This window comes from Oryx dammah, unplaced genomic scaffold (genome assembly GCF_014754425.2).
Source record: "Oryx dammah isolate SB20612 unplaced genomic scaffold, SCBI_Odam_1.1 HiC_scaffold_12, whole genome shotgun sequence".
Lineage (NCBI taxonomy): Eukaryota > Metazoa > Chordata > Mammalia > Artiodactyla > Bovidae > Oryx > Oryx dammah.
In genome coordinates, this window is record NW_024070196.1 from 54,697,472 (window position 1) to 54,723,372 (window position 25,901).

At 42.4% G+C, this 25,901-nt stretch overlaps 1 protein-coding gene across 1 annotated transcript in view; it reads left to right on the plus strand.

The window, feature by feature from the left end:
- Positions 1–25,901, plus strand: part of LOC120871388 (acyl-CoA dehydrogenase family member 10-like) — a 38,300-nt gene that overhangs the window by 5,442 nt on the left and 6,957 nt on the right. The window contains 7 exon segments of the mRNA XM_040251287.1: positions 4,417–4,565; positions 6,530–6,724; positions 10,902–11,060; positions 12,150–12,309; positions 13,670–13,811; positions 16,744–16,925; positions 22,168–22,568. Coding sequence (XP_040107221.1) covers positions 4,417–4,565; positions 6,530–6,724; positions 10,902–11,060; positions 12,150–12,309; positions 13,670–13,811; positions 16,744–16,925; positions 22,168–22,568 — 1,388 coding nt within the window.

The window sequence follows — 25,901 nt, forward strand, 5'->3', positions numbered from 1 at the left end:
CTGGCTGCTTCATCTCTTGCTGTCACATTATCATTACAGCCAGCAGGAATGGAGGAGGACCTTTCTTTTTGACCTGTACTGCTGGCTGATTGGGCAGTTCTCCATGCTAAGTCAACTTAAGTTCAGTTTTTTTGTGACCTTGGTCAAAAAATTACCTGGGTATACAAACTGCTGAGGTGAGCCTTTTTTGTTTCCTTTTAATTGCTTCAGCTCTGAACTGAGCCCTCAGCTTTTCTTTTCCTCCACTCATATTCCTCTTGCATTTACCCCGGGCCTGTTCCACACTCCCTGAGTCATCGTACTCCCCTACCCCAATCCTTTCTGCTTGGAAACATAAAGATCACTGGGCAGGAGTTTTCTTAATCTTCTCCAGAATATCTTGAGAAGCTACTTGCTTCTCTCCACTCCCATGGCCTCTGCCCAAGTTTAAATCCCCGACTTGTTCTACCTTTGAAGTCATATCAGCCACCTGCGTCCTCTCAGTGACTCTGGTCCTTTGGCTTTTTTGCACCACCCTCCACACAGCCCCCAGAATTAGTTTTCTAAAACACACATCTGGGACTTCCCTCGCTGTCCAGTGGTTAGGACTCCATTCTTTCACTGCAGGGGTGAGAGTTTGATCCCTGGTCGGGGAACCAAGATCCCACATGATGCCAAAAAAAAACGTCACACATACACACATCTTACCCCTTCACTCTCCTGCTTCAAATCCTTGAGTGCCTGCACTCTGTCTCTTAGATTAAGTTGGGAAGCTTTTGTCTGGCATTAGGGGCCTCTTACAATTAGCCCACATACCCTTGTGCCACACAACTTCCCACATGTGCCCACATTTCAATCACTTGATGTTCTTTAAACACATCTGCACCCCTGCACCTTTGCAAGTTCTGTTCCACCTGCTGGCAGCTACCCTTCCCTGCCTCCTCTGTGTGCTCAAATCCTACCTATACTTTAATGACAAGTTAAATGGTATGGTGTTCAGCATGGTGCCTGTAAATCAGATGATGGTTGTTATTATTGACTTCTCTTCTGTCAAGACTCCTCTGACCTCCTTCCCTGGCAGAATGTCCCTGGATAGCAGCTTTCCAATTCAGCTTAACACCAAGGAGTGTTTTAGCTGGCTATGGGATGTGTTCCTATCTCCTCTGCGGGGCAGTTAAAATTGGGGACCATGGGTCTGGGATGTGTTAACTTCACTTTTCCAGTGTCAGCTCAGAGCTGGTTCAGGTGTTCATTCAGTAAAGGTTTGTTGGATGGATAAAGAAGGAAATAATAATACCTTCTACTTTCTTCTTGTTTTTCTTGACTGGAACTCCTAATGTTATTTATTCATTAAAAAGACCTATGGGACTTTCCTGGTGGTCAGTGGTAGTTAATAATCTGCCTTACAATGCAGGAGATTTGTGTTTGATCTCAGTCGGGGAACTAAGACCCCACATGCCTCAGGGCAAAGTGCCGCAACAGAGATCCGCCTGCCGCAAGTAAGACATGATGCAGTCAATAATAAATAAATATTTAAAAACTGCCATCCCAGATAAAACAAAATGACCCATATCAAGGGTCACTGGAGCAGCAAGTACTAGAATTCAGATCACCTCTAATGGCACACTTTTTTTACATTTAAGCCAGAGGTCAGTCAGTCAGCTACAGCCTGTGGACCAAATCTGGCCTGTTGTATGGTTTTATATAGTTCATCAGCCAAGAATGGTTTTTATGTTCTGAAATAATTAAAAATGTCAAAACTAGAATATTATTCTGTGGCATGTGGAAATTATACAAAATTCTAATTTCAGTATCCATAAAAATGAAGTTGTATTGGAACACAGCCATGTTCATTCATTTACATAGTGTCCATCTGTGACCCTTCTCAGAAAGTGTGCAAGGCCCTGATTTCAGCTATTAGTTTACTATAAAATCAGTGTACACAAAAAATTAAGAGTACAGCCCAAACATTTTAGCATAGCATTCAGGGAATGTCATATGATCAGACTGCTTAATTTCTGTCAGTGTGATGGATAAAAGGCTATCTCTGTGTGTTTTTCTCCCTCTGTATGTTATTTTAATATTCAGGTTGAATGCTTTTTTTGTATATTAATTGGTCAGTTTTCCCTTTCTGTGAATTGTTCATTTTTATTATTGATTTGCAATAATAAACTTTTGTCATATCACATGCATATATTTCTCTATTCTGGGGCTTCTCTTTTATTTTATGATAATGTTTTTGCTGTACAAGAGTTTTCATTTTTGATATCAAGAAAATCATCTGTGTTTTTTTCTATGTCTTGAGTTTTATGAGCCTTGGCTAAGGAAATCTATTCAAATGAAGATGTTCTGTATTGTTTTGGAGTTTTTTCTGATTTGGGTATTTAATCTATTGGGAATTTTTGTGGTGGAAGGAAAAAGATATTTAATTAAATTTTTTTCCTTATAGAAACTCATTATGACAGTCTCATTTATTGAATAGTCAGTTCTAAAAGTATACAAACTATGAAGATTAATTTCCTGCTTGCTCCTCCACTACTTTTCAGTCAGTTCCAGACTTCATTCATTATCACTGTGAAAAGTTTATTGTTTATATTTCAAAAAATTTCATCTATGTATTTGAGAATGGGTGTGTGTGTGTTTGTGTGTGTGTGTGGAAAATGTGCATACCAAAACTGAATCATACTGTACAAACTGTTGGGTACTTTTTTTTTTTGACTCAGTATAATATCTTTGCAGCTTTTCCACATCAGTAGGCATAGGTCTAGTTCAGGGATTAGCAAACTCTTTCTGTCAAGGACTAGATAGACTTTCAGGCCCATAATGGCTCTATCACAACTATTCAGCTCTAGTGTTAGAACCAGAAACAGCCCTGGACAGTAGTAAACAAGTAGGTGTAGTTGTGTTCCAATAAAACTTTATTTACAAAAAAACAGATGGGAGACAGATTTGGCCCCCAGGTCATAATTTTCTGACCTTTGGCCTAGTTTATACATTTTAACATTTATGTGGTCTTCCATTATTTCGGTGTACCATGGTTGATTTAACCAGCCCTTTATTAACATACATGTAAGTTTCTAGTTTTTGTTATGAGCAGTTCTGCCCAATAGCCATGTACATAATTTTTGCTTACTTTTATAAATACATCTGTGGGAGAAATTCCTGAAAGCAGAATTACCACATAAAATGTAAATGTACATTTAAAATATTGTATTCGGGACTTCCCTGGTGGTCTGGTGGCTAAGACTCTGCGCTCCAAATGCAGGGGACCCAGGTTGGATCCCTGGTCAGAGAAGTAGATCCCATATGCCACAACTAAGAGTTGGCCTGTTAAAATTAAAGATCCTACCTGCCACAATGAAGATCCTGTGTGCCACAATTAAGACCTGGCGTAGCCAAATGAATAAATAAATATTTTAAAGTAAGATAAAATGTTACACTCCATAGAGGCTGTGCTTATTTACACCCCCGTCAGCAGCACAGGAGAGTGCCCCTTTCCTTGCACGCTTGCCAACTCTTAAGATCCTAAAAATTGCTCTAACTTTAGTTCTAAAATTAAAGAGGCATTATTATTTGGATTGAGTTTTATAAGTTTTGCTGTTCTCAAAAGACATTCTGAGTTGGTGACATTGGTGATTTCTGAAGAATGGGATTACTTCGTCATTTTACTTTCTTTTTGAAACCTTTCTATATTGTCTGAAATATTTTCAATGCAAGGCACTGCTTTATCGAAAGAAAATGTATAAAGTATACTATAAAGTATGCTCTTTCTTCCATCCCTAGGTCTTAGATATCATTATGAATGCTATATATACTTTTGCCCCATAGCAGCTGTATTGTAGAAAGAAACATCTTTGTTAAAAAAAAAAAAAGCAACTCCTATACAAATGCTCACAGTAGAAACAATACTGATCCACCATCCACTGCTTTAGCTGTCTGTGGACCAAAATTTTCTTCTTTATTCTAAAAAACACCAGCCCCAAGTGAATGTTTCAATGTACCGGCTACACTGCCCTGAAGGATTACTACAGCGTACAAAATGAAGGACTTGTTTTGGAGTGCTGTCAAAATCTGGTTTATTCCCTCATGTACTTCCTAACCGTGTGCCAGGATCATGTGAGTGACCTAATATATATGAACCAGCTAATAAGAGACCAGGGAAGAAAATTCATAATGTAGTGTCTGGCGTCAACTCAAGCTGGTGGCGTGGACTGATGCTTGGCAGCAGTGTCCCCTCAGTCACACATATTGTTACTGCTGTTCCCTAGGAGGTCTAAAGCTGAGATTTTCCATTTCCTGAATTTCTCTGAATTCCCAGTAGAACCCACCTGGCACCACAGTGATGCCACAGAACCTGTGTGGTAACTACCCTGCTCCCCAAACTTGAGCTGTTTGTCCATGTATCGTTTCACTTACCATGTGCTTTACTTTTGGTAGAGTGGGAGGTACAAAATCATATCCCTTCTGGAACTATAGTGAAGGCCTTGATCTCAGGTGGCGAAAATGGGCTCTGGATGAAATTTATGAGAGCAGAGATAACAACAGAAGATTTCTTACAAGAATTTGGGAGACTTTGCTCTGAAACTGTGAGTGATAAACATACTTTCCATATTCTTTTTGTCTAGAATAGTGGATGCAACACTCATCCATTAAATTGGTTTAACTAAAAATAAAGAAGAGAAAACCTGATAACCCCTTATAAGATTTTAAGCTATTTCTTCCATCCCTAGGTACTCAATTTTAACTACATGAATGAAAAATAAAAATATTATATACTCAGCCCCTCCATAAGCTATTGTTCATGTGAAGCTGGAATTGTTACATAATGGCTTTGATCAGAAAGCTCATTTAACGCAGTGATAACATTGAGCCTTTCTCTGGACTATGCATCGTTCTAAGGTCTTTATTTATATTAACTCACATACCTTCACAATAACCCTGCTAAAATATAATTTAAAATATAGTCAAATTCTGTGGATGGATGGTGGGTTTGATTTCACAACAGTGAATGTACTTAATGTCACCCAGAGGGCTTAAAATAGTAAATCTGATGTTATGTGTTTTTACAATTTAAATATTTAAATAAGCTTGTGTTTAAATATATAAATATACATAGAAAACCTTATGCTAAGTGATAGAATGAAGCAAGTACAAAAAGACCACATAATATACAGTTCTACTTATATGAAGTATCCAGAACGGGTAAATCTTTAGAAACAGAAAGTAAAGTTGTTATTTTCTAGGCCTAGGAGTATTGGGGTGGTGGGGGTGCCAAATGGGTACTGACTGCTAATGGATATGGGTTTCTTTTTAGGGTGATGAAAATGTTCTAAAACTGACTGTGGTGATGGTTGTATAACTTTATGAATATATTAAGAAGCACTGAATTTTCCAGTTTAAGTGGCTCAGCTGTGTGATATGTGAATTATATTTCAATAAAGCTGTTGGGAAAGATGAGGACAGGAGGAGAAGGGGACGACAGAGGTTAAGATGGTTGGATGGCATCACTGCCTCAATGGACGTGAGTTTGAGCAAACTCTGGGGGATAGTAAAGGATAGGAAAACCTGGCATGCTGCAGTCCATGGGGTCACAGAGAATTGGATATGACTGAGTAACTTAACAACATGAAACTGTTGTGAAATGTGTGTGTTTGTCTGTGTATAATATAGCAGACTTGCCACTGCAGATTTTGAAATATGTTAAAGTAAGAGTTTTCAAAACCCAAACAGATAGAATTTGGACACACAAAAAGTGATCAGAAATTGACCTTCAGTGCATAATGGTGAAGCTCACACAATGCAGAATCATCAAATGTCTTCTGAATTACCAAAAGGAATCAAATAAAAATTAAATTACATCTGCTTGATTCACTTTTAGAGTTTAATGTATCTTCTTAGAGTCTTCTGAATCTTTTTAAAAATTGACAGTGAGTGAGTGAAATGAAGAACTCATTTAGGGACTTCCCTGATAGGCTGCAGTCCATGGGGTCGCTAAGAGTCGGATACGACTGAGCAACTTGACTTTCACTTTTCACTTTCATGCATTGGAGAAGGAAATGGCAACCCACTCCAGTGTTCTTGCCTGGAGAATCCCAGGGACGGGGGGAGCCTGGTGGGCTGTGGTCTATGGGATCGCACAGAGTTGGACACGACTGAAGCGACTTAGCAGCAGCAGCAGCAGCAGCAGCTGATGGCCCAGTAATAGGGAATCTGCCTAGCAACATGTGATGCAGGTTCAATCCCTGGTCCCAGAAGAGATTCCACATGCTGCAGGGGAATTAAGCCCACAGCCCACAACTAGACTCGATGCAGCCAAATAAATACTTATTTTACAAAACTCATTTAACTGGAATGTTGATGTAAATAGCTGCATTCCCTAATGACTCATGTTTTACAACCTTATATGCAAAGTTCTGCACCAGGGCTGAAAGAGAGAATTCCTTTTGGCAGCAAGCCAGAGGCCTGGAATATGTGTTTTTCTGTGTTGGTGATAAGCTGTTCTTACTCTTAATGATGGCCGGTTCTCTTCTCTCCCTACCTCCAATCTTAGTCAAAGACCTCCGTGCCTGTGGACTCCTTTTTCTCTCTGCTGACCAGAGAGCAAGTGGCGAAGCAGTTCTCAGTGATGACTGAGGCCATAGCTCAGATTCGGGCTAAAGGCCTTCAGACTGCAGTCTTGAGCAATAATTTTTATCTTCCCAATGGGAAGAGCTTTTTGCCCCTGGACCGGAAACAGTTTGATGTGGTAAGCTGACAGGCACCCAGAACAATCTGAATCAACTCTGTCTTTACTTTAGGATGCAGCATTAACGCTGCCTCTCAGTAGGTCTTGAGTGGATGGGATGGTTATTCACACAGTTGACTGAGTTAGGATTAGACATGATAGGTGGGAAAGAGGACTTGCAAAGTATCACTGAGCTGTGAGCAGGGTTATTTATGGGCTTTGATAACTGGGTGAAACCTCAGCTTCAGAGACTCCCTTTCATCTGGACTTGAACCTTAGTCATTAGATAACACATGCACTTTATCAGCCCTCACCCTTTGACCTTTTCAAAGACCAACCCCCTTGCCCTCTATTTCTATGGCATTAATCCTTAGACCAGTGCTGTGCAAACAAACTTACTGCAGAAAAGGAAGTGTCTAGTACGGTTGCTATTATCATACATGACTGTTAAATGCTTGAAATGTGGCTAGTGGCCCTGAGGAGCTGAATTGTATTTCATTGCAACTCAAATGTAAATTATCCCACCATATGGGACAGTGAATATCAAAGTACCTGAGAAGACTGTGAGTCAGGAGATGGTCTTCTGTGCCAGGAGGTTACTTCTGCGAAAGACTCTCCATTTTCCTAAAAGGAAGTATATGATTATTCTGGGACAAATAGGAATTATTGATAGATGACTGGCTTAAACTTTATTCAGTCAGAAAACACATTCTTACACAGCAGTGGCTGTGTGCCGGGCACACAGGTGTGAAGGGCTACTGTGTTCAATGTGACTGACATGAGCCCTGCCCTCTGGAATATACGTTTGCCACATTTTAGGTGGTCAGTTGCCACATGTGGCTAGTGGCTACTATGTCGGACTGGGCAGTATCGCATTTCCGTGATTATAGAAAGTTCTGTTGGATAGTGCTATTTTAGAACATGACATCTAGTCGGATGACAGGCATAAATATGGGAAATTAAGCACCCAACCTAATACTTTTTCACCTCCCACTTCCTCATTCCTCCTTGTGCACAGACTACTGAAATAGAGTCTTTTCCCTGTACATCCTTGCCTGGCTCCTTACCCACTTCAATTCTTGGTTTCCTGGCTTGTATATAGCACAACCCTCCTACAATCACCCTTCCCTTTAGGGGCTCAGGGACCTCAGCCAGATTTGAACCCTGTCTCTGCAGCTTTATATGGGCAGTAGCTTTGATTCCCTGAACTGTAGTTTCTTCATCTGTAGTTCATAAACAGCAGTTTTGTTTAGGGTTGCTGTGTGGATCCCACAGCATAATACATGCAAAGCACTTTACAGAGTGCCTGGTAGATAGGTAAGTATTCAATACACTGTGATTATTTTCAGAGATTGCTCCCCTCCAGTGCAGCTATGGGGATAAATAACTTGGCCAGGCTCACACAGGGCCATTCTACTATTTAAGGACTTGTGAGCTTCTTTAAACACAATGGACTTCATTCAGACTTTACAGACTCCCTGGCATGTGCTTTCCAGCAGCTTTTCTGATGAGTTTTCATAATTTTGTTCTGCAAGAGACCTAGAGTGTTGAAAATCCTTTTTCTCAAGAGCATGGTTTATGTTTTTATTTTCTAAAGCTATAAGACGAAAAAGAATTTTTTTTGATGAGGGTAAAGATAGTGTGACCACTCCTATGATCTGTGTCACCACTGGGGGCTGTTCCTGACCTCTTCAATTTTATAGGAATATATATCTATAGCTCTGCTGAGGCGTATATGACATTCAAAAATGTTTTCATCCATTTTCTTTCTTTTTTAAAAAAAATATAATGTTATTTATTTTTTGGCTGTGCTGGGTCTTTGTTGCCATGAGGTCTTTTCTCCAGTTATGACTGGGGTGGGGGGTGCTACTTGAGGTCCAGGGAGCGGGTGGTGGTGCTGCTGCTGGTTCTCATTGCGGTGGCTTCTTTTGTTGTGGAGCATGGGTGCTAGGGCTGTGGCACAGGGCTTAGCTTCTCTGGGGCACATGGGATCATCCCAGACCAGGGATCGAATCCATGTCTCCAGCATTGACAAGTGGATTCTATACCACTGAGCCACCAGGGAAGCCCCATTTTCTGCCCCCCGCCATTTTTTTTAAATTAAAAAAATTGAGGGGGACTTCCCTCGTGGTCCAGTGGCTAAGATTCCACCCTCCCAATGCAGGGGGCCTGGGCTGGATTTCTGGTCATGGAACCAGATCCCTCATTGCCACAACTAAGAGTTCATATGCCACAGCTGCAAAAAAAAAAAAGATCCTGGGTGCCGCAGGTAAGACCCGGTACAGCCAAAGAAATAAATAAAAATAAATATTTTTTAAAATTCAACATTTTTTAATTGTGAAAGAACATAAGATTTACCATCCTAGCAATTTTTAACTGTAGAGTTCAATTAGTGTTAAGTATATTCGCATTGTGATGAAACTCATCTCCAGAACTTTTTCATCTTGCAAAACAGAACACAGAGAAGGCCAGGGATCTCCTCCAATTTAAACCTCAAGAGTTTTTTTTCACTTCCCCACATGTAATCACCTATGGGAAGAGGTGTCTGTTCCTCAGACATGGCCCAGAGCCCCTGCATTTGCTACCCTTTCTCCTCTTCTCTCAGCTGGTACAGCTGTGCTCCTTTCCTGCCAGGTCATCTGTTGATTAGAAACACTTGGCTTCTCCATGGCCCATGGTGGACATTTTCTTTAGAAGGAGCGGTCTTTGTCTTTTTTTTTTTTTTTTTGTCATTCAAGTTATAAGGAGACGGGGAAGGGTAAGTAGAGAGGTCCAGTTTTTTCAGGACATTTATTTACTTGAAAGAGCAGTTCTCCAACTTTGACCAGTGGGAATTTGAAGGAGAGGGAGGGGCCCTCAAGTTTGTCCTTGATCTTGGAGAGCAAGGGTCAATTCCGGAGTGAGTGAGGGATTTAGTTCTATTCTTAGGACAGACCCAGAGGGTATTGGTTACAGGCCTCTATGGCTGTTTTAGACCTGCTTACAGAAGATCAAGCCCTAGGGACAATGTCAGAGGACTTCTGGGGGTTGCTGGATCAGAGGTAGCCTGACATTGAAACAGCTTTTCAGAGTTCTCCTGAACCCTCAGCTGCTGCTCACCAGTTCTGGACTGGATACAGTTTGAGGCAAGACTGTCCGGATAGAGGAGGCTCTTTGCATGAAAGGAACTGTGTTGGGACTTCCCTGGAAGTCCAGTGGTTAAGACTTTGCCTTCCAATGTAGGAGGTATGACTTCTATCCCTGGTCAGGGAGCTAAGATCCAACATGCCTCTTGGTCCACAAACCAGAACATAAAATAGAAGCAATGTTGTAACAAATTCAATAAAGACTTAAAAAATGGTCCACATCAAAAAAGTCTTTTTAAAAAGTTCTTTAAAAAAGAAAGAAAGGAACCATGTTTCTGCCATTGAGGATCTCTTTGGTGTCAGCCCTTCTGTGGAATTTATCTGTCTAGGTTGAGTACAGCTGTTTGTTTTTTACTTCTGAAATATGCACATTAAAGTCTTCTTTTATAACAGTAAACACTGCTTTCTTTTTGAAAAAACCGTAAAATACTTTCCCTAAATCTGAAATGTGCAGCTTGTCTTTTGTCCTGTGCAGCCACAATACCTAGTTTTGGAACACATTCCAGTTTCACTAAGTTTCCCAGCTACTGTTAAGATGGGTCTTAAGTTGCTTAAGTGAAGTCACTCAGTCGTGTCCAACTCTTTGCGACCCCATGGACAGGAGCCAACCAAGCTCCTCCGTCCATGGGATTTTCCAGGCAAGAATACTGGAGTGGGTTGCCATTTCCTTCTCCAGGGGATCTTCCCGACCCAGGGATCGAACCCGGGTCTCCCGCATTGTAGGCAGACGCTTTACTGTCTGAGCCACCGTTAAGATGGGTAAGATGGCTATCAGTGTTTCCAGTTTCCTGATAATGAACCTGCAGTCCCTCATGGCCTCAATGCTGGTACAAGGTCACTCACCATGTCTGAACCAGAACTTTCGTTTTCCGAGTCTTCCCTCAGGTTGCATCCCAGTATTTCCAAATCACTCCAGTTAAAAAAACCACATCATTTTATATCATGACACTCTTATTTGTTATAACAAAGCTCCACTGTCTTTTTTCTGCTCTTCTTTTCAAAAAACATACCAGGGTATACACACGAACACCACTTTTAGGGACATTTATCTCTCCTTCCTGCCCCTCCCTCAGGTAGTAGAATCCTTCCTGGAAGGTGTCTGCAAGCCAGATCCCAGGATGTATAAGCTGTGCTTGGAGCAGCTCTGCCGGCAGGCTTCTGAGTCCATCTTTCTTGACGATCTTGGACCAAATCTAAAAGCAGCTGCCGGCCTTGGTATTCACACCATTAAGGTAATGGTGACTGTTTTTTGAACCCCTTTGTGCTTCAGGCACTAGTGTAAGTATGCTTCAGACAGTTGTGTAAGTATTTCTTTTTTAAAAAATTTATTTATTTTTGGCTGTGCTGAGTCTTTGTTGCTGTATGTGGGCTTTCTCTAGTTGCCGTGAGAAGGGGCTAATCTTCATTGCCACGCAGGGGCTTCTGATTGCTGTGGCTTCTTCTGTTGTGGAGCATGGGCTCTAGGCACACAGGCTTTGGTAGCTACAGCATGTGGGCTCAGTAGTTGTGGCTCCCCAGCTCTAGAACACAAGCTCAGTAGTTATGCTGCACTGGCTTAGTTGCTCTAAGGCATGTGGAATCCTCCCAGACCAGGGATCGAACCTGTGTCCCCTGTATTGGCAGGCAGATTCTTACCCATCGTACCGCCAGGGAGTCCTAGTGTAAGCATTTCTGTGCAGTCCTCTTACACTCAAGAGTCAGAGTTGCCTCTGGTGGTTTTTGCCCTTGCTGCCACAGTCTTTTTACCTTTTAATTATGAAATTTAGGTGATTAGTCACTTGTATTTTCAATAAGAAGTAAGACACACACATACTAAGAAGGCAGTCAAGAAAAAGTCACACAGGGAGGTGAATGGCAGACTTAAGATGGTTCAGGTGACAGGTTGATCTGGTGATGCTGTTTTGGGTGGGGACCCAAGAAGCTACCAGCACCCGGACCACCCCAGTGCTTTGAAGCAGGAGAAACCATGTGAGAAGGGGTCTCCATCCAGCTTTCTACATTTGGGTTTTCATGATTAACTGGTCCATAGGGACAGAGTGGACACTACAGTACAATATTCTGTCCTCCTGGCAAAAGGGAGTATCATGGACATTTAACCGTCACTCTTCCCAGCAGATAAGAAAGATGAATGTGGTTAGGTAGTAAATGGAAGGAGGAAACCCATTCTGAGGCTTTCTCATCAGCTGACTTTCTGGCTCCCAAGTCTTTGCTCAGGCTATTAAAAAATATTTCTCTCTAAAAAAGTACCCTCTTAGAGAACAGGTAGGAGGAGAGGTCAGGGTTGTCTGGGGATCCATGCTCAATATTCTCTTTGAAACCAGGTCGATCACCCAGAGACTGCAGTAAAGGAATTGGAAACTCTTTTGGGATTTCCATTGAGCATGGCTGTTCCAAACATTCGCCTTGTGAGAAAGATGATGGAAATTCCCAAAGACTCCTTGGAGAAGTACCTCAAAGACTTACTGGGGACCCAAGTCACAGGTAGTTAAGTCTCTGCATTTTGGTAGAGGCTAGGCTTTCAGTCTGGCTCTCATTTTCTATCCTGGTGGAATATGCTGGAGATAAAGATGCCATGTGGTGAAGAAAATAGCTATTGGGCTCTGCAGACCCGGGTGCTGCTCTGTTTTGCTTGGGAAGAAGCACTGACGTCCTTTTCGATGGGTCCCCAGAGTGTACTTGGCCCTTGTTCCACGTGAGGCTGTGGCGTGGCAGCAGTTGCCTGCAAACAGCTGTCCTGGGGGAGAAGAACTTGCAGTATGTGCCTAGGGTGTTTGGGTCTTTCTGATATTTTTGAGATGACAGCTTGTTTTGTGAAGGTGACTTAGAAGTTGCAGGAGTTTAAAATGAGAAAATGTGTCTCCATCTCTTCATAGGTTGCTCTCTCATTTTTCACATTCCACCCTCAGGAAAACAGGTGATTCATGAGCTTCTGAAGAAACTCCTACCTGGGCATAAAATTTGGCCTCCCCTGTTTGATCCTTGAAAGTTTTCTTTCTTTGCATGTAGCTTCATGTGAGGATGTTTTCTGGTGATCGGATTGTTCCTAGAGCCTCTACAGAGCTGAGGGACCATTTTGAATCAGACCAGAGTTTGGGTAAACTCCGGGAGTTGGTGATGGACAGGGAGGCCTGGCGTGCTGCAGTCCATGGGGTCACAAAGAGTCAGACTGAACTGAGCGACTGAACTGAGCCAGTTCAGACAAACTCCCATTTCCTGCTCCTTTGACCAAGTGAACCGAATCTGTGTGTAGAGTTCCTATCATTGTAAGACTAGGGTTAATTAGGCGGTTTCTGCAAGGGAGCCGCAGAGTTTAACCTTTGTGGCGGTAAATCACACCTCCCCAGAGCCGCTTTGGTTTGAGCTGCAGGCCCCTGCACGGCTCCTTTCAGCCGTCACAACCAGTCTCAGGTGTGGTGAGGCCGAGTACGGGCTGAGGGACACACAAGGGCACTTTTCATCCTTGGCTTAAAGCATTCCAGTTAGCAAGATGGGTTGCCGTGACTGTGCTTGTGGTTGATAAACAGAACTATAAAGCTTTTCTTTATGGTGCAGGAGTTGGCAAGACGGACAAAACTGGATACCTGTGAAAGTGAAAATTGCTGTGGTGTAAATCCAGTGGCCTTTGTCACACTGCAGCATGACATTCTGGACCGAAGCTGGGGTGGGGGGTATGCCTGGGATGCAGTCATGTCTGGGACCCAGGGAGGAGGTGCTTTCCTTACAGTGCATTCCAAATCAGGATGCTCTGTGTCCATGTGCAGTACTCCTTAGAAAGAAAGAATCTCTGTCCACATCTGTCCTCCAGAGCTGGTTTGAGTTTTCCTTCCTTTCAAACTTACAGGCCCATTGGAACTCCTTCAGTTTGATCACGGGCAGTCAAATCCCACCTACTATGTCAAGCTGGCTAGTCATCAGCTGATTCTGAGGAAGGAACCCCCAGGGACACTTCTTCCATCCGTGCATGCAGCAGAGAGGGAGTTCAGGTAAATTCTCAGGGTTTGTGTGGGGGGTGGGGCGTGCTCTCTGTCTCCAGCCTCCACAGCCCCACCCCTGGGCTGGCAAGTCAGTGCCCCATCAAAGTGCCTTGAGACATTTAAAATTACAAGTATGACTTCCCAAATTATTTTAGATAAGAACATGTCACCTAATTTTATTCAGGAGATTGTTTTTTCTTTTCTCTGTCTAAACCACTAGGAGGCTAGGAATTTTTGGAATTCTGTTAGTGGGTTTAGCCCAAAGAAGCATGGTTTTTAATTGATAGTTATTGAAACTGGGGGATTCATTATGTGAATACCTCTACTTTTTTAAAAAAATTGCAGTTGATTTACTTGCTAGTTTTTGGTGTACAGCAAAGTGATTCAGTTATTCAGTGTATACACACACACAAAGAGGTATTTTTTATGCAGTTTATTTACTTATTTTATTATTTTTGGCTGTACTGGGTCTTCATTGTGGCACACGGGCTCTTCATTGCAGTGGCTTCTTCTGTTGCAGAGCATGAGCTCTATCTAGGGCATGTGAGCTTCAGTAGTTCTGGGGTGTGGGTCTAATTACTCTGAGGCATCTGAGATCTTAGTTCTTGGACCAGGGATGGAACCCCTGTTCCCTGAGTTGGCAGGCAGATTCTTAACCACTGGACCACTAGGCAAATTCCTAAAGGATGTCTCTTATAAACAGTACCTATTAGGTCTTGTGTTTCTATCTGGTAGGACAATTTTCATCTTTTAATCAGAATGTTTACTCTATTAAATTTAATGTAATTATTGGTATGTTTGACTTAGGTCTGTAAATGAACCATTTTTTGTTTGTCTCGTTTGTTTTTTTGTTCCCCTTGCCTTCTTTGGTCAACTGAATTTTTTTAAGAGTTCCATTTTAATTTATACATTTATTAACTTTTAAATCAGAAAAATAACTTCAAGAAAATTTCATCACTTCAGCCAGAAGTTCATTCATTTTTCTTGGCAGGATGATGGAAGCCCTTGTAAATGCTGGAGCCCATGTGCCCAAAGTTCTTCACCTCTGTAAAGATTCGAGGTAATGTCCAGATTTACTTTTTATGTTGTATACTCAAGGTACAGAAGAGAAAAGCCCATATAATAACTCTAATTTCAGTTTTCTAGAGTAAAGAAAAATAAAATTTGGGTAGAAGAGAAAAGAGATTTTATAAGCACCTATTTGGTAGAAAACATCTTTTTTTTTTTTTTAAACATTCTAGAAATAATTTCCATCAAGGTGTGTGTTTGTTTTTCTTAGTTTTTTTTTTTTTATTGTGGCTTTCTAAACTTCTAAAGTTGCTTTGTAATATGCTTTTAAAAATAATTTTATTGATTGATTTTTGGCTGCACAGGGTCTTTGTTGCTGCACTTGGTCTTTCTTTAGTTGCGGAGAGCAGGAGCTGCTCTCTAGTTGTGGTACACAGGCTTCTCATTGTGATGTCTTCTCTTGTTGTGGACCACAGGGTCTAGGGAGCCAGCTTCAGTAGTTGGGTCTCTCAGGCCCCAGAGCATGTGAGCTTCAGTAGTTATAGTACACGGGCTTGATTGCTCCATGGCATGTGGCATCTTTCAGGACCAGGGGTCAAACCCATCTCCCCTTCATTGGCAGGCAGATTCTTAACCACTGCACCACGAGGGAAGTCCCTGTAATATGTTTTTTAAGTCTGTGTCTTTTTTCTCAATTTTTAAATTATGAAAAATGTGAAACTTACAGAGTAGTTGAAAGAAGAAAAAAATAGCATAATAAGCACCCACTTATACTTCAGCTAGATGGAAACATTGTTAACATTTTGCTATATTTGCTTTCTATATATGTGTATGTATGTATGTATATTTTATATATATAAAATATTATAGAAATAGTAATAATTATATAACAATTTTATAAAATAACATTGTCTTATAACATTTAATAATTTTGTTAAATAATTATAAAGGATTGTTTTGTAAACAAATATATATATGTATGTATATATATATATACATATTTTTTTAATTTTTGTTTTTATATATATTTAATTTTTTTGCTCTGCTGTATGGCATGTGAGATCTTAGTTCCCTGACCAGGGATCAGACCTGTGCCCCCTGCATTAGGAGCATGGACTTTTAATCACTGGACCATCAAGTATCTTTTTAATAAATGTATATAAATAAGATTGAACTTTAGAAGTAAGCTGCAGGCAGCATATATCTCCTAAAAATAAAGATATTTTCTTTCATAGCAGTATTACATATAAGATAATTTAAAAGAATTGTATAACTTAATATCTTGTCCATGTTCAAGTCAGGATAAACAGTCCTAATGGTAGACTTTTCAAAACAACTTTTTAGAGTACTAAGCTGATTTCTAGGAATGATGAAGAGACGGATTAATTACATTTTGTATGCCATTCAAACCACTGAATAATGATGAAATTATATCTAACGGGAAGGGATACTTATGGAATCTTCACTGGAGCCAGACACATTCCAGACGCTCCATATATAAATTTTCTCTCTTAATTCTTATAACTGCCCCTTGAAGATTAAGAAAAACAAGCTCAGAGAGGTTTACTATGTTCCTCAGGATCACACTGCTAGGAAAGGCAGAGGTGGGACTTAAGCCTGGTTCTGTGTGCTCTGACCCCCTCTCAACAGCTGCTTTCCTATATTATCACACTTAATCCCATTCTGATACCTTCTACAAGTGGACCAAAGAGAAGAGAGGCATGCTGGCAAGGGAGTGTAAACAGGGATGTGTGTGTGTGTGTGGATTGGTTTGGAGAGGGAATACTTCTAACCTCTGCTTGTATGCAGAAGAAAAAGGAAGTTTCCAGTACTCCCACCCAGCATTCAGAGCTTACACACAGGACAGAGCAGTGCCCTGACTAACAGCCTGCCACATCACAGGCTACTGACATACCGTTTGTGTCCCTCCCAGCATTGTCGGCGACGCCTTCTATCTGATGGAATACTGCCCAGGCCTCATCAACAAAGACCCCTCTCCACCAGGCTTGGAGCCCAACCAGAGGCGGGCCATCTACACTGCCATGAAGAGAGTCTTGTGCAAGATTCACAGTATGGACCTCAAGGCTGCGGGCCTGGAAGACAATGGGAAACACGGTGAGCACAGGGCCTCTTGTCTTCTGTGCTGATGTTTCCTCACTGGTCCTCTGCTTTCTGGATTTGGATGGTATCAAGGTATTAACGCATCAACCGTTGCTAATTGTGAGTTGGGCTTCTTAGTTTCCTACTTGGAAAGCCCGTTTCATTTTATGGAGGTGTTGCTTACCTAGACATTTTGTCCAGGGATAAATAACTTCATGAACTACAGTATCTCTCCTCCCTGCAATTTTTATCTCACTATATCTTTAAACCTTTCTTTTTTTCTGATACTGCCCAAAGGTAGTTAAGATATCTACTTTCTTCATTTTCTGCCCTTTCCCATAAATATTCTTTTTAACAGGGATAGATTTTAAAAACGCCATTGTGCCAAATATTTGTTTATATAATTTGCTTCTACTTTTTTCTTTTCTTTTTTTGTATCTCAGTTTGAGTTCCTGCTCATTCCTGTGAGTATTTGTTATCATCGGGTTTTTTGCTTTCTTTTTAAAAAAATCAGAGTTATTGAAGTGTAGCATTTTATGAATTTTGACAAATGGACACGATTTGTAGGTTTGTTTGTTTTTGGCTGCATCGAGTAGCATAGAGAATCTTAGTTCGCTGACCAGGGATTGAATCCCTCTCCCCTGCAGTGGAAGCCTGGAGTCCTAACCACCGAAGTGCAAGGAAATCCCCCACTAACACACATAGTTGATAATCGACATCACAACTGTCCCCACGCTTTTGCATGTTGAATCTTTAGTGTGAGCCAAAAAATTGTACCTCTGCCCTGCAGAGTTCAAGATTATCTAACTCTTGACCAGTTTGTATTCCTGTGGCTATGGGTAACTGCTCAGGCGTGTCCGACTCTTTGCAACCCCATGGACTGTAGCCTGCCAGGCTCCTCTGTCCATGGGATTTTTCAGGCAAGAGTACTGGAGTGGGTTGCCATTTCCTTCTCCAGGGGATCTTCCTGACCCCAGGGATTGAACCTGTGTCCCCTGTGTCTTCTGCATTCAGGATTCTTTACCACTGAACGACCTGGGAAGCCCATGCATTCCTAGCTGTGGTCAAAAAGAATCTCTCAGCTAAGCTGTATTTTCTTTCTGTGCTTTTAACCAAAACACCTATGTTTTCTGTAGGATCATATCAAGGGCTGCAGTATGTGTTCAGTGTACATCAATTTCCTGACATACTTCTACCAACTTACCTAAAATTCTTTCACTCCATAGACACATGATCTGAATCCTCAAAACTGACAATTTGAGACACTTTGCTACCACAAAGCAGGCTTGCCAACTTCCAGCCCCAGCTGAGGTTCTCCACACCTTCCAAGTACATCCAGACCCATATCATCCTCCCATATTTTAACCTGTTGATCAGAGTTACAAACTCTGTCAGTGTTGCCTCTGTTTGGTGGTCTCAATGGAAAATATTTACAATAAAACTTTTTTTATTATTTATCTGAAATTCAAATTTAACTGAGTATCCTGTATTTTATCTAGGAGCCCTCAGTTCAGTTCAGTCACTCAGTTGTGTCTGACTCTTTGCGACCCCATGAACTGCACCACGCTAGGCCTCCGTGTCCACCACCAACTCCTGGAGTTCACCCAAACTCATGTCCATCAAGTCGGTGATGCCATCCAGCCATCTCATCCTCTGTCTAGAGCCCTAGTTACTAGTAAAATGGCCAGTAGGCAAAGACAAAAGATGTTGCCTATATTGATCCTTTATTTCAGGATGGAAAGAGCCCTGGACAAGAAGTCAGGTGCTGATTTGTGGGGTGACCTTGGGCAAGCCCCATTATTTTGTCATAGTTTTCTCAAGAGTAGAGGTTATATAAAAAAGCCCTGCCCTGCCCCCTCACAGTGATGATGTGAAAAGCAAAGGAGATGGCAGCTGTCCCAGTGCTGTGAATGCAGATAAAGCCTGTCACATGAAGCAATGGGCAGTGTGACATCGCATCCTGCAATGGAAAGAGAACAGTTTAAGGAGGGTTCTCTCATGTGCTAAGTGGATCCTTTGCCTTTTAGTTTTAAAGTGCTTTTTACAGTGACCTATTAGTGTGACAAAGAGACAAAGCAGAAATATAGTGTCATTTTTTGTGACTCAGGACCAGCCTCCCAGGCTGTGTTTTCAGCCTGACAGCATCAAGCAGCTTCCTCAGATTTCACATTCACTGATCCAGCTAAAGGGGCATGAGATCTTCCTTTTCAAGAATCCTGCAATTTCTAGAGTTACATCAGGAGCCCAGCTGCTGGGCAGGGCGTTGGCTATATATAGCTAATCTGCCATCTGTGTAAAATGAGTATACTTAAAATTTGAATAAATATAACTGTTTGTTTGCTGAAGTTAAAAAAATCTCTGAAAGGACACCTAAGACTGGTCATGTTGGTTGCCTTTGGGGAAATGAGCTGAGTGGCTGAGCAAAGGGGTGGGAGAGCCTTGCCCACACCCCCTTTTGTCATTGTAATTTCAAGGCATGTGAATGTATCAGTTGTTCAAGAGAACACATTTAAATTTTTTTAGGCACATGAAATGATCTAATCCAAAGGGACTTTTGACAAAGATGCTTTAGGTCCAATCTAGTTATCACAAAGAACCTTTCCACCAAGGACCTGCAGACAGCATAATTCCCTTTTCTCATCCCAGAGGGCAGGCTGCTTTGGGGAGGAAGGGCATTAGTGCTTGGCAGGCTTGCTCAGAACCAGTCTCCAACAGAGCAGAGACACAGGGACAGCTGCACCTGCTTCCCACGAGAAGGGAGTGTTCACAGCGCTGGGGTGGTATGTGCATGGGCGGGCGGGGGGACATCCTAAATCCATGTAGGAGATTAACCTGAGGGGCTCCTTCCACAAAGGTTCAGCTCCTGGTGGCTTTACTATTTGATTTCTTATGATAATTTTCAAACTTACAAAAACAGTCAATAGTGCTGTGAATAACTATATGCCCATGACTGATTTTAACAATGATTAACTTTTGCCATGTCTGTTTATCTTTCTCTTTCTGCATCTATCTATTTGCACGATTAACAAAGGGGTACAGACCCTAACACTTGACTTCTAAGTGCTTCAGTATGCCTTTCCTAATAACAAGAACATTTCACAGTACCATTTCATACCCAAGAAAACTCATCGTTTTCCCCAGTATCTAAGATCCAGTCCATATTCAGATTTCCTCATTTTCCTCCTTATATCTTTTATAAGTGAGGTGGGTTTGTTTTTGGTTTGTTTTTTAAGTCAGGATCTGATCAAGGAACCTAGAACAGTACCCCCTCTTTTTTTTTTAATGAATTTTTAAAGGGACCAAGTCAGTTGTCTTATGATTTGTCTTGATTATTACCTTATGGTTTCATTTACTACTTTGGACTTCTTGTAATTCCCAAAATTGAACTCTAGTTCTAAAGGCTTGATTTTATTTTGAGTTAAAACCTTTCATAGGGAGTTCCCTGGTGGTCCAGTGGTTAAGAATCCACCTGCAAATGCAGGGCCCACAGGTTTGACCCCTGTCCAGGAAGATCCCATGTGCCTCAGAGCAGCTGAGCCCATGTGCCCAGCTACTGAGCCTGTGCTCTAGAGCCCAAGAACCTCAACTACTAAGCCCGAGTGCCTGGAGCCCAAGGTCTGCCATGAGCAGCCACTGCAATGAGAAGCCCAAGCACTGCAACAAAGAGCGGTCCCTGCTTGCCACAAGTAGAGAAAGCCCACACAGAGCAACGAAGACCCAGCACAGCCATAAACAAACAAATTAAATAAATGAAGTGGTTCTTAAAAGATTACTCATTACAATTAAAAAAAAGAAAAAAAAAACAGCCCTGCTGGATTCTCCAAAGGATGGTGACTGAGTACTCTGAGTGTGCAGTTCACTCCAGAGAAGGAGACCAGTCCCTCTATCCTTGTCTTCAAGCTTCTGGGGAACATTATTCTCTCAGAGGAGGAGTGAGGGCTTGGCTTAGAGCCCTGGACCTGATATGTTGTTTATTAATAGTGATAGTAATTGGCATCTGACAACAATGGCAGTCACAGTAGTAACACCCACAATTCATTGAGAAGCCTTCTGTGTCAGTGCTGTGTCTGGCACGTTATAATATGGATCTCCTATGGCCTTCACAGGGGATACAGGTGTCAGTACACTAATAGTGTTGATGAGTCAGTGGCAGCTTAGAGAGGCTAAACCAACTGAACAGCTTGTCTATGAACCAGGCAACTCTAGAGTAGAAAGTATGTATTTATGTGGCATTCCAGAAAAGATAAACTACAGGAATAGATCTGTGTTGTCCCCCAGAGGAAAGGAGAAAGATTTGATTCCAAAGGGCCCGTGTAACTTTGGGGATGATAGAAGTAAATATACCATTTCTTGAGTGCAGAGGTGGCTGCCTGACTAAACTCAGAATTGTATACTTTACAAAGAGGATGTATGTCCACTATACCTTAAATTTTTTTCAAACATCATTTTTAAAAAAGGCTTGATGCATGTGTTAAATAAAGAAAACAGAGCATGGGAGTTCCCTGGTGGTCCACTGTCTAAGACTCCACTCTCCCAGTGAAGGGGGTCCTTGTTCCATCACTGGTTAGGAAACTAGATCCCATGTGTGGCAACTGAGAGTTCACATGCAACAACTACAAATCCCACATTCCATGATAAAAGATCCACCCTGCCACACCGAAGATGGAAAATCTTCCATGCCACAACTAAGACCTGGGACAGCCAAATAAATAAATAAATAAATATATTTTTTAAAGATTAAAAAAAAAAGAAAACAGATCATGTCTAGAGTGAGTTATGTGATGATGATAAATGTGTTGATCTAGACAAAATGGTGCCCAGAAACTAGCCATTTATCCAATCCCCTGTGACACTGTTATCAACATCATGGCAGGGCTCCCTATAGCCCAGTATGACAGCAGAAGTGCTTTGGGGAATTCCTGATTAGTTTATTTAGGAAAAGAAGAGATAAACAGCAGGAAGCAGGCCAGCTGAGTCAAACTTCTGGCTTCCAGCCCATGGAATATAAGCTTGGACCCATCTCCTCCCTATGACCCAGATCCTTGTCTGTAAAGTGGGGATTAAAACACTCGTGTGTAGCTCCAGGAATTCAGTGAGCAATAATAACATGTTAGGCCCTTAACACCAAGTCTGATACATGTCAAGTGCTCAGCAGTGGTAGTAGCTACTGATGGAACAACAATACTGTTATTACATTAGTACTATTAAGGATTGTTTGGGGGGGTGGTTCTCACTGGTTTTCTTTGCCTCTGCTTAGGGCAAGCAAGCTCGGTGTCTGTGAAACAAACTGGAAAGCTGACTGAGTTTATGTGTAACCTGGCATGGGATTTTCCAGTCAAAGAAGGGTTCCAGATTTTCAAGGAGATGCTGGCCACCAAACCGTTAATGGAGTCCCACCACTCATGGTCCAGGCCACAGTCCCTGCTGAGGACCCCAGGCATGAGGAGTTATGTCACCTCCACAGACTCTTCCCCAGCTCTTGCCTCAAAGGGAGCTCTGATCTTCTCTCCAGAAGGCCTTTCCCCCCGAGTCAGGGAGCTGTATCAGCGGCTGAAGGAGTTTATGGAACGACATGTGTACCCCGCTGAGCCGGAGCTACAGCGTCACCAGGCCTCGGCCGAGAGGTGGACCCCCTCCCCTCTGGTCGAAGATCTCAAGGTAAAGCAGCCTTTCGTTAGCACAGCCCAACCTCAGCTCGTCCACTGGCCATATCTGTTCCTTCTTAGGCAGTGAAGAGATGGAAGAGTTCAGTTCGATGGTCTCTGCTTGCCACCACCAGAAAGAGCCAGCCCCAGATCACTCAGTTTCACTTCATTGCTCTTTCTGTGTGACCATGTCTCGGCCTGATACTCACCCCAGGCAGGGGAGTGCCGAGTCTGTGGCTTATAACTCTGAGACAGGTGGACTCATTTTATACATGTCTGAATCACGTAAATTTGAGACTGAGTGATATAAATTGCATCAGTTAAATGACTCTCTCTTAAAAGAATCCGTAACATCAAACCTGAAGGGCCACATCAACTGTAAACTCTGTTTATGCTCCTGACATACAGTGACATCAGTTTAGTGTATAATGGAAATACCTGCTGTTCTTTTTCAGGATTGGTCTTGGCTTGTGTTAGTTCTTAAGTTATCTGAGGTCTTCAGGAGCACATATTCTGCCTATGATGCAACCATCACCTACATTAAAAAGAAACGGCATTGAATTTTGTTCATAGTTATAAACCTATTGCAAGGTAACGAGAGCTCAAACATGGCAAGAGTAGAAAGAGTTCATGACCTGGAAAGAATTCTCTAAAATTCTCAGGCCTCTGAGATAATGACTGTCAACAATTTGATTTATAGGCTCCCGGCTCCTTTCTTCTGGTACATAATAATACATATTATTATTATTCCTGTTGTAATGAAAATGTTTTATGCATTTGAATCTTCCAGTTGTTTTATGTTATTTCATGATGTGTCCTATGTCAGTGCCTGGAGATGAACCCAGGCACTGGGACCACATTGGGGGTGCACCGTAATACATCTACCCTGCCCCTGCCTGAGTGACACTGTGGGGATTTCAGTCTGGGTCATTCCAGGTCACTGAAGCAGCAGAGTGAGCAGCTGGTTGCTAACATGGACAGCGAAGCTGAAGAGCCAGCTGAAGGAGACAGTAGACGCCAAGGGAAGGCCGGCTGTGGGGAGCCTGGCCATGACTGTCACTAGGCAGTGTCCAGATGCTTTCTCAGGACTCCAAGATTGAGGTGGGAATTTTCAGCCAGTCACGTGTAGGTCCCATGCTCACATCTTCATGCCACTGAAATGTCTACGGTGAGAGAGCACCCCAGAATAAGAAGGGGTTTGGATCCTGTGCAAGCAAAGGATATCGAGTGCTGTTACATACTTCTGTGTTCACTTACTGTTTCTACAGTGTCAGTTAAAAAAAAATTTTTGTTGCTCTGGGTCTTTATGGTGCGCAGACTGTCTCTAGTTGTGCACATAGACGTTTTTCCCTCTTGTTGCAGCGCATAGTCTCAGTAGTTGTGGCCCATGGTCTCTAGAGTACATGGGCCTTAGAGTGCTCAGGCTTCTCTAGTTGCAGCCTGCCGGCTTTGTTGCCCCACAGCACATGGGATCTTATTTCCCCGACTAGGGACTGAACCTGCGTCCCCTGCATTGGAAGGCAGATTCTTAACCACTGGTACCAGGGAAGTCCCAGCATGAATTTTTTGAAGTAAAAATTCTGGTCCAAGGATGAGAACATTTTTAGTTGTTGTTTGCTTTGGGTTTGTTTGTTTGGTTGGTTTTGTTGAACTGTACCACATGACTTTTGGGATCTTAGTTCCCTGAATAGGGATCAAACCTGGGCCCCTGCAGTATGAGCGAGTCCTAACCACTGGACTGCCAGGGAATTCCTGAATGAGACCATTTTAAGTTTTGACAAATACTGCCAAATATATTTCAGAAAGCTGCCATTCTATGCTCCCATTGTTACCTTGTGAAATGTTCTATCCCCCACCTGCTAACCTGCACACTTAATCCTCACCCATTAGATGTACCCATCTCATGCAAGGAAGTGTTGGAAAAGCAGACACTCATGCTGTGAACATTTTTAGACTCAGAAATGAATGCATATGAAAAATCTGCTTTAGAGAACATTCTGCATGCGGTCATACCTGAATGGGAATCATGACAACTAAGATTTTAGGGGAGAGTGGTGACGTTATGGCTCATGGGTTTTATTCAGTGTTGTTACTACCAATAAATAAGAATGTTTGGCATTTACACTGCATCTCACAAATCCTATGAGGTAAGCATCATGAACCTCAATTTAAAGATAAGGAATCAAGTTTGCCAGGGACACAGCTAGAAATAATAACACCTGGACTCAATCCAGATCTTCTGGGCTCAGATCTATATGTTTTTCCCTCCCACAAGATGATTCATTTCCTTATTCTTCCTCTTCTCAGAACTCCCTTGCTTCCCTTCCTATTCTCCCCTCCTTTCCTGCTTCATTTGTTCCAATTAATCTGTCCTTCTCCTTGGTCACTGCAGCCTCAGCTAATTAGCATAACACAGCCATGAAACAAGTATATGTGCTGATTCTAGTAGTATGTGTCCTAGAGGGCAGTCCCAATGTGATAGGAAAATCAGCCAGGTGGTGCTCTCCCAGTGGGAAGAATTTCCATCATCACTAATATTTAGTGCTGCCCCAGCTTCTGGCACACTATATTCTGTCACTACCTGGAACCGGAAGAGTGAAATGTTTTCGAGGGGGAAAATAGCTGGCACTCACTCACTGTACAGCTGGACTGCAGAATGTCTGTCCTGCTGCCATTCTTTACGCTGCCTTGGTTTCTGTCCATTTCTGAGCCTCCTTCTCTTAATCTGAGCTCCTGCTAATTTTCCCACTTGGATGCTTTTTCCAGTGAGTCAGTCACTTCCATTCCTACTCTTGCTTGCTCAGTAGCTGTGACTGGTAGGGTGAGTGGTGACTGCCCTAATACAACAGATGAGGAAACTGCCACAGGGAGCTCACCATCTTGCCCAAGGTCTCCCATCAGGTGTGGCAGGGCCTGAACCAGGCAGTCTGATTCAGGGCCTGGGTTCCTGACCCCCAGGCTAGACTTCCTGGTTTTCCTGTCAGGAGCTACGTTCAGAAACCCAGAGTTACTTCCCCAGGAACAAAGTTGTGCCTCATGAAGAAAGCTGGATCAGGGGATCTCCTTGGGCACCTCATCAGAGCAGCTGAGGCTGCTGCCAGATGTCCTGGCCGGTTCCCTGCAGGCTCACTGAAGGACCCTTTATTCTCTGTGTTATGGAGCGAGTTTTATGCTGCATCGTGATGACAGTAATAATGCTAACAGTGAGGGGGTGGGGTAGGTGGGGCATCTGGGGTACAGACACAAGGAAGTGAACTGATTGCCACCGTCCCTTTTAGGAATGGGCTGTCCTCAGACTCTTCCTACTCTCCTCCCACAGATCTGTGGGGTTGTATCCAGCCTGGTA